The sequence below is a fragment of the Camponotus vicinus genome, unplaced genomic scaffold, assembly GCF_025532165.1.
Source record: "Camponotus vicinus isolate PSW18456_S1 unplaced genomic scaffold, iyCamVici1.0 SCAF_3, whole genome shotgun sequence".
NCBI lineage: Eukaryota > Metazoa > Arthropoda > Insecta > Hymenoptera > Formicidae > Camponotus > Camponotus vicinus.
Genome location: NW_028141967.1, coordinates 19,293,930 through 19,305,065, shown reverse-complemented (window position 1 = coordinate 19,305,065; position 11,136 = coordinate 19,293,930). Strand labels below are relative to the sequence as shown.

The window sequence follows — 11,136 nt, the reverse complement described above, 5'->3', positions numbered from 1 at the left end:
TTATATAATTCATTCGTCGATCGATCGACAAAAGGTCCTTTATCGTTCCCGATGAGCTACCAAGTGTGCCGCGCGTAAAGATCACAAATTCGCGAAAAATTCAAATTGCCGCGACGGACATCGAAGCTAAAACGTGCGCAAGAGCGTGCCCGTAAATTGCCTCGTTATCGTCGCCATCGCCATTATTTACGACCCTTAACGAGGGAAACCTCATACTCTCCACGGCTGTCAGACTCGCGCAAGAGACTCGCTTATACGCCAAGCTAGTTCTGCTATTCTCCGGTTCTTTCACTTTTTCACGCCTTCTGTCCTCCTCTCTCTCTCTCTTTTCTTTTCTCTTTCCCTCTCTCTTTTTCTCCCTAACGTTCACCCATCATTTACCTGTCTCTCGATTGAAACATCACTCCGATTAATTAAAACCAACCAAGCCGGGAATACATCAATTCAACCAACTCGTTAAACTGCAGCTGCGTTCCTGCCCGCACAAAACCGTCGCTTCGGTCGTAGTGGACGCGATCGGTTAGATGCGACAACATTGACAAAGTTTGAAAATATTTCCAACCAACATCGACAAAGTTTGGAAATTACCGTTTTTTACATGAATACCGCTTGAAATTCTGCAAGAAACTCTTGGTGAAGTGATTCCAGTGTTAATCGTTGAAAAGCTAATTGAAGAGTACTGCAAAAAATCATTGAAGAGCAAATCGATAAATTGTGCGAAATACGATACATTTAATTAATGTACATGAAAAAGTCGCAGTTGTTATTCAATGGATGTAGAATACGCACAATATAGTGTAATTGAATCAAATCAAAGGGCGAAATTATTTTCGTCCAATTCACGAATTCTATACAGAGCATACTGAATAAATTGTATTAGTATTCATTCATATATATGTATGTATTTATATATATGTACGTGTTTATAAAAAGCTCGGCAATGACAGGGAATGAATAGCGAAATTTACAAAAAATTACAGTATTTTTTTACGTCATGTAGCGTATGTATAAAGAATTTTTCCCAATTTTCCATGCGGCAATCTGGCAGATTAATCATCGAAACGCAATAGAACGCACACTAGAAGTAACTCTCAGAAGAGGAGCTGCCGTACGAAAAATAAAAAGACAAGGATTTTTTCGCTTGCTCCAAAATTGAAAAGTGCATGATTTTTCTCGAGCGAGGATGCGGCGAGGATACTCCATTCGCGCAGTAACCGTGAATTACGGAAGTGAGACCGAGGGGGGATATAAAAAAGGGAGACGGGAAATGAAATTGGCTACTCCCAGTTTGCCCGCTAAGGAAGCGCCGTTAATTAGCCGGCTGTATTCAGAGTTGTAAACCGGCAGGACAAAGTTAGGTAGGAATAAAGTCGCGCGTGCGGAGAGGAAGCTCCTTCCTTCTTCCTCGCGACCGACCCTCGAAAGCCGTCCCAATTTCCGCGGTGGCGACGACGACGACGGCAGCGTCCTCGATCGATTTCGCGGTCGTTTCGCGGCGACCAGATTAATGAATCGAATTCCCAGCTGGACGCCGGGCTTTTATCTACAACGGGACGAAGTAAAGTCTTAAAACGCACGGCCTCAGAATGGATCCTCGTTTCGAGGCGAGGGCGTCTTTTCGCACGAAACTTTGTAAAATACGAATATACCGAGTCGCCAGGTATTTGTACCTCAATTAATTCAATACTACGTTAATCCGATACTACGTTAATTCAATACTGAACGTGAAATATTACGTGAACGATGCGAAAATGCATAAACGCGCGTATATTAATGTTAATACCGCATAAAAATAAAAAGAGATACATCGTTGTAATAGACATCAAGAGCACGAAAAATGGATAAAAAAATAAATTTTACAATGCGCTGTTAATTACGCTGCGTACGCGCCTGCAGCTAATCATTATTAAAATAATTGTTAAATATCCGCTGCTCCCTCTCTCGCGTAAATTTTCAAATTATGAAATATTTTATGTCACATCCGTTAATTATCAATATGCCGGATAACGATAAATTTTCAATGTATAAATGTGACAATAATTTAAAGCAACAGGAAAATATAAATGGCATTATTATATGCAAAGAAAGGAATTTTACTCCCTCCAGCCCTCCACCGTCCAAAGCGTGATATAATTGCTGTGATCGTTAGCAGTTAAAGATTTCAAATAAAAATTTGCGAAAAAGCGATATTCGCGCGCGATAAAATTTATTTCCGAGACGTGGTTGTCGCACGACACGCCATGGAACGAAGATGGTCATCATTTCTGTAGCGTCTGGGAGTGACAGCTGTTTTAGGATAACCACACTGTGAGAAATACAATAATGAAACCGACATTCGCCATAACGAATAGCCCCGAGTGCACCGCAATATCGCAACAAAGTTACACTATAAAGGATAACAACTGGAAATATATCTGGAAATATGGAAAATTGCGTAGACTCTCTCAGCAATATATATAATCTGACAAAGCTGGTGAGATAGTTAAGTAACAAGTTTTGATAAGCTTTCGCACATGGATATTTAAATCAAGTGCTGATACATGCAAGTGAATCGAGCACCAGTTGAATTTAATTGCCCGGTACTTCAAATAAATATCAAAATTCTTGTTTAAAAAAATTTATATCGTCTCTCTTTCTCTTTTCATTACGATTTATTTAATAATACTAATCTAAAAATATTGCATAGAGGAAAACTTTTAAGTTTATTATATCGCGACCGCGCGCGCAAAAATAACGAATTTTATAAATTTTTCATTTTGATACGTAAAATAAAAAGTAAAGTTCTGAGAAGATTGCAAAACATCCTATGTTTTTCGTTTATCGCCGATCCCACGTCGTCTACGAAACTTTCATTATCGTCCGGTTGTCAGAGTTTTTGAAGGCCGTCAAAATGTCGATACGATGCGAGATGTGAGAAAGATTTCATTATTAGAGATAACTTGAGCACGAATTTACGAAATGCCATAGACTTCTCAATCTGCTTCGCGTTTAACGATGATCACGTTTTTCGAATATCGTTATTCGATTTCTCTCGAAGATACGATCAAAAATCCAATTTCATTTCGTCGTATTTGTAATCAGGAGTGTCATTGTAATCATGAATTTCAGGAGATATAATGGAAAAAAGCAAACGTGATCGACAATACGAAAGTAGCGAGCAAGAAAGCAGCTTAGCGACTTCGCTCACGTAACATCGTTTTTTACTCTCTTTTTGAACGAAGCTTCCCGGTTCGCTACTTGTCATTTAGTTAAAATTCGCACGGTTGGAATTTAAGAGCGAATTTATGTACGTCCTTCATATTAAGGCATCTAAAAACTTAATCTTAATACTCTGTACTACTATTAAACCGTTGCAGGATATATGCATTTATGGTCCAAATTTTTAAATAATTTAATTCCATTAATCTACATACATGCAAATAATAAAAAAAATAAAAATTGAATATTTGATTATATTTCAAATTCTCTTTTTAAATATAAACAACAACAACAATACAACAGTACGCGATTGGCAAAATTGAAATCATATCTCCATACTAATTTACAAAAATAACAAAACAATAAATCAATTAAAATTTAAACAATATCGGAAATTCGCAATTATTATTCGTAATGCTTATTTCAGCAATAAAGAGAGAGTTAAACGCGCCAATAGCTGGAGAAAAAAATGATTCGCTCATCGTGAAAAAAGGTAGTGCTCCAATTATTCCGTTCTCGTTCCGCAATTGACGTTCCACAAGAGTATTTTGAACCAACACCATCTCTCTGCTTTGCAGTATCTGTGCACTACTCCAGCGAGAATTGCCGGTCAGGCTTACCCCGGACGAGTGGGTGTCGATGTAACTGTCGGGCGCAAGACAAAGTGGAGTGTTGCGGGAGTAGGTAGGCAATAAACGGAAGGAGAACAAGACAGAAAGGAGAGACGAGGATGAGAGAAGGAGACCAGAAAGGTAGCTAGGTAGATAGATAAGTAGATATGTTGTGTAGGTGGCGAAATGGAGGGAAGCAGCTATCGTTTTCTCGTCGTTGTTTCGGAGGGTTAAGGGGATCTAAGATCTCCAGCGCGGTTACGTGGATCATCCGGCAACGCTTTTTCACCGATCTTCTCTTACGTACGTATGTATCCAAAAAGTAGGACGGAGAAAAACGGAAAAAAAGAAGAACCAAGCGACGAGAATAAGTGGAAAAAGGCGCGGTGAGAAGAAATAAAAAGAAGAGATGCGCGGGATGAGAAACGTGTAATTTAACCCCTTCACACTCACGGACGAGTTATCGCGCGCGCAACTCGACCTCTGCTTTAAATTTATGAAGTTTTATAAATCTTTCTTTTTTTTATAAACGAAATATACTGCAATAATTAAGTTTTTGTTTTACTCTCCGAAGGAATCGTTCGTGCTCACAAACAATTTTATATACGTAGAAACTTAATAATAACGTTTCCAAACAGCGGAGGATTACAAAAACAATAGAGAATAAATAAAAAAAATTGAGAGTAAATAAAATATAAAAGTCTCTGGAAATAATATTGCTTACATACTCCTTATCAGTTTCAAGAACTTTAATTAATTATTGAATTGCAAAAAGCGAAAATAACGATACGTAATTTCAGTTGTAAAAGGAAAGAAAGAGAGCGTACAAAATAAGAAAGGCTGCAAAATAGCTTTCACTGTTAATTAACGACAAACGTACAAATACCTTTAGTTCATGACAAACAAGAGAGCAAATAAAACAGTGAATCGTTAACAAGAAATCCGATAAAGATCCGATTCTTTAATTGGTTACTTGGCCAAGTATAGCTTAAGCAAAAGCATTAATCATTCCTATTAAAGTTTATACAATGATTCAGCTTTAAAATAGTTTGTTGTTTTTTCTTATTGATTATTTGAAATATCAGGAAATATATTCAAAATATTTATAACATTATTATTTTTTGTTTTATGATGTAAATATTTTTTTCAAAATATGAAATGAAAAATACTAGTTTTTTATTAGTGCATAATATATACTTCTCCGAGGAAAATTAGTAAATTTCTTTTCTATAATACATGACGAACAAATTATTGCAAAGAATCTTTAGTAACGTACTTAATAGAAATCTCGGGAGCAAAGTTTGCAAAGTTTTCAACTTACTTTTGCGCTTAAATTCTTCTTCAATTAATTAAACCGTGATGATAGTTCGTGTATACAAGAATAATATCTCTTTTTATTACTTCTTCCGCTGCGCTCTTTGACAAAAACAGCCGCCCAGCTGCTTCTGTTTTTGTTTCTTTAAGATGGCAAAAAAGTTTGACACTTTTTCTTCGTGCATGCATCAAATTTGTGTGTGTTTGTTTATTCTTTTGATAAATAATTTTCGTCCTATATCAAGGATAATTCTCGGATCTTTCGAAATAACTTGTTTTCACATCATTCAAGAAATGATGCTAGGAATGCAACTTAATCATTGCCATCATTCTTGTCTAGTATGAAGAAATCCCGTTAACTTCGCATGCAACAGGAAAGCGATAGCAAAAAAAAGGAAGATATGACCTCTATGAAGAAGAGAAAGAGGAAGAGAAAGAGAAAGAAAGAGGGAGAGAGAGAGAATGAGAGAGAGAAAGAGCGGGGGCAGGTTATGCACTTTATACATTTTTGGCTAATTGCCGCGGCAGATGTAGCGAGGTCCCTGTTGCATAAACTAGTCAGTCTGCTGTTAGTGTTACGAGAGGAAAATCTCTATTTCGAATATATTCGGCACGGGATTCTTTTTTTTGCAAAATTTTTATGTAATTTAGTGAATTCATTCTCTCTCTCTCTCTCTTTGTTTGCGTGCGCATCTATTCGTTATGCAACAAAACACATATTTTTTCTTTCCACCTGCCGCTTGTTATCGCCAGTAATTTTAAATACCACATGATTCAAAAAAATAAATTTTTCATTCAATATTTTAGTGAACATTAGTGATGGAAGTTTAATACAAAACCCATCAGGTATTTTTTTACATTCTTTTTAATCCTGTAATTCATGAGATTAACCAGTTTTTCAATTCTTGCTTTTATCGCTCATAAAGCAGGATTCAACTCATATATCTTTATAAGCTTTAAAATGAATGTTGAATATGTGTAATTTTGCTTTCTCTTTTTTTTTGAAAAAAGAAAAATTTTCAATTTGATTGAGAATTATTAATATTAATTCGCATTTAGAGTAAGCTTTCCAAATTGAAATCCGTACATTTATTCATCTTATTTCGAACGTCTTAATATTTAATCTTTCTTTGTGTATATGTAGAAAACAACTTTTATGAATAACTACCAATTCTTTCGTCTTAAAAATATAAGGAGTACAGAATTCTCCATTCTGACAAGATTCAATCGATTTATGCGCACGTCCAAAAAGATGATCGTTCATATCTATTTCTATCCTTTTCAGGAACACGAAGACGTGAATCGATGTCGCCCACGACTCTGATACTTTCCGCTCTGCTGCTTTCGTTGATATCAGGATCAACGGAAGGCGGACAGAAGATGGATCCCATTGCGTTGTTGCGACAAACTCTTCGATATTGGCGAAAAATATACAAGACGTACCATGAGGAGGTGACTTTGGGTTACTGTTGGGCGGACTATTTGCTCAAGATAAGCGACGAATTGTCGACGAATCTATCTGTACCGCCGCTCGTCGCGACAGGAGATCGCGACACGACTATCGGGGCGACGAAAAGCCAGCGAAATCCATTTCCGCAAAATGCAATGGCCGATACGATGCCGTTTAGAGAAACACAGAAAGGAAAGCATTTGCGGGAAAAACGATCGCATACAACGCCGAGATCCGCTATTTCGAGGTTCACAAACGATTCTGACAAACACCGAATCGTTTCGAGAGTGAAAATGCTTCAAAAGATATGGATGATGAATAAAATTTTACCAATTATACCGAATAATGAGAAAAGTACAATTGATGAAAATAAGACAATTGCATCAACGATTTATATTCAAAAAAAGTGAGAACCATTTTTTCTTACATGCGAACTGTTTTATTGTTCTTTTTTTTGTTTTCACGCAATGTAAATATAATTCTACGATAAAAAAATTAGTCAAATTAAAAAAAATTATATTATTTTAGAGAAAAAAGCGAAAGATATACGTACGCTGTTTTATTTAAATTATTTTTCTAAATAATTCTGACTTCTAGCGTGAGTGAAAAATTTGATCTCATATTTTTACGCGCGCGCTTTATCGTATAAACTTTATCTTTTGCTTAAGCCTTTAAGCTAAAAATATGGTATTATTGATATCAATTCTTTTAAACGCAAAATGCAAAAATTTCAGACAAGCATTCTCGATGCCGGAACTTTTCCACGATCAACCAGAGGTTCCGCGCGGTCACGAATTTTCCTCTCGTGAAATGTGTTCGGACACTATTAATCCGACGCCTAATCCCAAGGATGATGACAAAGTCGGTTTTGAATTGACGAATCTCGAGGAGGATACGCATCGTAAAGTTTTATATTTGCATTCGACGAATCATTATGATTCTTTTATTAAAGATACTTTTGTGCTACGAAATTTATTTTTACTCGCAGCTTCCCGAGAAAGATCGCCCGGCAATCATCGATCTCCCTTTCGACAATACCCGCAGTCACGAGAAAGAAATTCGGAAGTCGATGAATTGTTATCCGATCCCCGGACACCGGAGGAAGATCGCGGAATGAAGAGAGATCCCGAAGGAGACCACATCCCTTTGAACAACTACGGAAGCTCCTTGTCATCGCGTTTGCAATTGCGGCGGATAAATGCGGTCACAGTGCGTTGTACGGATATCGTAAAGTTGACGAATTCCGTCGCAAATCCATCGTGCAATCCGGCGAGAGCGATAAATTCAGAGGTACTCCGCCGGAAACCCGAGGAATTATCTCGCGATTCGCTTTTATTGCCTCGCGAAGAAGGAGTCGCCGCTGAGCGATCACCTCTTGAATCTCGAGGAAGCGGAAGAGCTGTTAAAAAGAACGTTTTCTCGCGATTTAACAAAATAACTGGGGGAAGTGACGCGAAAAAACGGCGCTACCAGCAGCCGAGAGTAGAAAAAAGGTTACGAATCGAGAGGGATGTTTCAGCGGGAATGATACGTCCGTTTTTGCCGAAACTCGAACGATTGCGCCAACAAATGCTTTACAAAAATCGCCTATTTTTCCCCATTCTAACAATTGAGATGGGAACGAGACAGGGCGACGACCGTATCCGAGCTGCGAAGAGTGCGCCTTCATTATCTCGTCTCGGACGATTTATGGAGAATTACGAGAACTCGACAAGCGAATCTGTTAAAGATTCAAGATTAACCGTTTTGCAAGCTCGTCAATTATCTCTGCGTTCGCTTATTATCACTGTTTTTAGGACGTTAGGAATATTCGTACAGGTCGGTCGTCAGGTTATAGATGTCGTTGAATCAAACGCGATCCTCGCATGTACAAAGGAATATTTAATGACTAAAATCATTAGATGGATTGATGCGTAAAATGAACAAAAGTTTTAAGTTATTAGTCAAATTATCGAACTACTGAATGAAATACTGTGTAGTGTGTCATTTCATTATCTTAGAGAAATAAGTGAAAAAATATGAAAGTAATGAATATAAAATTCCATATTTTATAATGGTTGTTAAAATGGTTTTAAAATAAAAGAGAAAGTTTGCAACTTTTTTATATTTTGTAAAAATATGTATATAAAATATATCGATGATATGTTCGGAAAACTTTTATTTTTTTCTATAAAAAAGCGCTATTTTTTACCTAATGATTTATTGAAATATTCCACTATTACTTTTTACTTTTATTATTGTATGTGAAATTAACAAGAGAAAGAAAATCACGTTTTATCCAAACATAACTTTTTATGTGGATTTTATGCGTATTTTTTTACATCGATCAACATATACATACATAGATAAATAATAATAAATTATTTTTATCAATAATAAAAGTTTTCCGTATTATTACGGTTTAATATACATTCCTCGATTCTCCACTTAGCCTCACGTTACTTTTCATTGATATTAAAGAGGCACTCTCGATTTCGAAGCTGATCAAAAGAAAACGCTTTATCGCGCAATATTTTTGCAGCGTTCTTTATGATGGAACATTTATCAATTGCTCGCATTTGAATCTTATGTGTCTACATTACCTTAATGATACACCTGCGATGTCATGCCAACGTTAATTACATTCAGGAATCATAATTAAGAAGGTCGAGTGATCCCCAGAAACAGATGTCCCCTGATGATGGGAGCTATCACGAATAAATTTTTGATGCCACCTGTTGCTATCATTGTCTTTCTCCGCTCAAAGTCCTCTCTTCTCTTGACAATCGACGTGCCACGACTAATACAAAGATTATTATTTTTAATTAGATTATAATAGTGATATACAATCAACAAAAAAATGCATCGAGTATAGTGAATATGCATGAAAAATAAAGATCCAGATTTATTATTATATATGATATTATCATATTAGATATAAATTACGTATAGAATTATGTATAGATATTAATTTTATATATATTACATATATCCTCGTTTAAGAATTAATTAAAATAATAGTAATAATCAAATGTTTTACGGAGAAATGTACTTGCTGTAGAAAAAGAGATAAACTTATTATGAAAATTATTATATAAAAGATTCAGATTTGTCTTTTTTGTAATAAATAGGGGCTCGTCAAAGAGTTAAAGAACTGTAAACAAAAGCAGAGGTAGATCAATCATGAGGCAATCGTAGACGGTCGTAAAAAAAACACGGATATAAAAGGTCCTGAACGATAACGCTGCGAAATGAAAGCGGTTAATTATGCAGGTGACCGAAATATGCGAGAAATGCGTTCTTTTCATTCTTTCTTCAACTTTATACGTTGGCACTGGCAAATCCATGAAACATCAGGTTGGACGAACGTTTGATTAAACGTAGCTGGAGTTTGTTCTTGCTCGTCAACATTCAGCCCGTCTACAAGCGTACTTACATCGTGCGATGACACGGCAAGTCGGGTCATTCATAGAGAAATTCATTATTAAGATGCTCCTTGAGCGTCCTCACAAAGGATCGTCTTTACATTACGAGGGAAGACTGCACCGCGAATTATAGGAAGAGGCGAAAGAGAGTAAACGCGCCGATGAAAGCCTATTTTCATTCGCTTTCAGCGTGCTTATCTGGTATCTCGTCGCTCTATTCATAACGGGAGTGCCCTATCAACGTGAAGTCCTGAAGAAAGCTCGATATAGCTGTCGACACAGAAAATCTCCCTTCTCTCTCTCTCTCTTTCTCTCATAAATATTTAATTCTTAATCACGCTGAATAGCGCACGCGCCACACGCGTCTGCGATGCCTTTCTTTGCATAGGTGGATAGGGGCTTCTTCGGCTGGATGGCAGGGATGAAGCATCCTTTCTCTCCTTTCTCATGGCGACGATTATCCCAGACCGTCTATTTATTCTCGCACGATTAATGTTCTTGCAAAAATGGAGCTTTTTATTAAAGAAAAGAAAGAATCGAAGAATTTTGAAATTATATATCTTTTTTTGCGCACAATATGAAGTTTATAATCTGCTTGTCTGTAAGCAAACTTAAATGTATGCGTAAATGTGAGCTTAATGAAGCGCGCTTTTCATAGCGATTATATTCGATGTTCCATGATACGCTTCTATTATTTTCATGCAAAATAGTTTGAGCAAATAGTTTCTCTCGAGACTCAGACAGCTTTCACAACGCTATTGTGTCCGATTATTACAGTAAAACAATAATTTGTTTCAAATTGAAAAATTTATAATGGACTTTCGTCCATATATGTAAGATTAGATAACGCGAGTTTATATAACACTCTCGAGCGAATGAAACACGTTCAAAGCGCTTTTCAATTTTTAAACATTTTAGATTAAAACTACATTTTATTTGTACCCTGAATACATTCTCTTACGCTATATATCGTCGTATGCATATTATCCAACTTTGAATTATAAGCAGTATTAAAATCTTGTTTAAACAATGTTTCTCCTATAATCGAATAAGTTTTATGTACATCTGCTTGTGATAAAAAATACATCTAAGAATAGAAACATTAATTAATAATGTTACGCAAAGTGGATATTGGAAAGCCCGATAAGCGAAATCTCAA

At 36.3% G+C, this 11,136-nt stretch overlaps 1 protein-coding gene across 1 annotated transcript; it reads left to right on the top strand.

Moving 5' to 3' along the window:
• The first annotated feature begins 5,597 nt into the window (after positions 1-5,597).
• LOC145968616 (uncharacterized) lies at positions 5,598-8,576 on the top strand. The gene is made up of 4 exons (XM_083094227.1): positions 5,598-5,969; positions 6,409-6,979; positions 7,308-7,474; positions 7,562-8,576. Exons 2-4 carry the CDS (start codon positions 6,429-6,431, stop codon positions 8,488-8,490), a joined length of 1,647 nt encoding a protein of 548 aa, XP_082950353.1. The 5' UTR covers positions 5,598-5,969; positions 6,409-6,428; the 3' UTR covers positions 8,491-8,576.
• Positions 8,577-11,136: the final 2,560 nt, after the last annotated feature.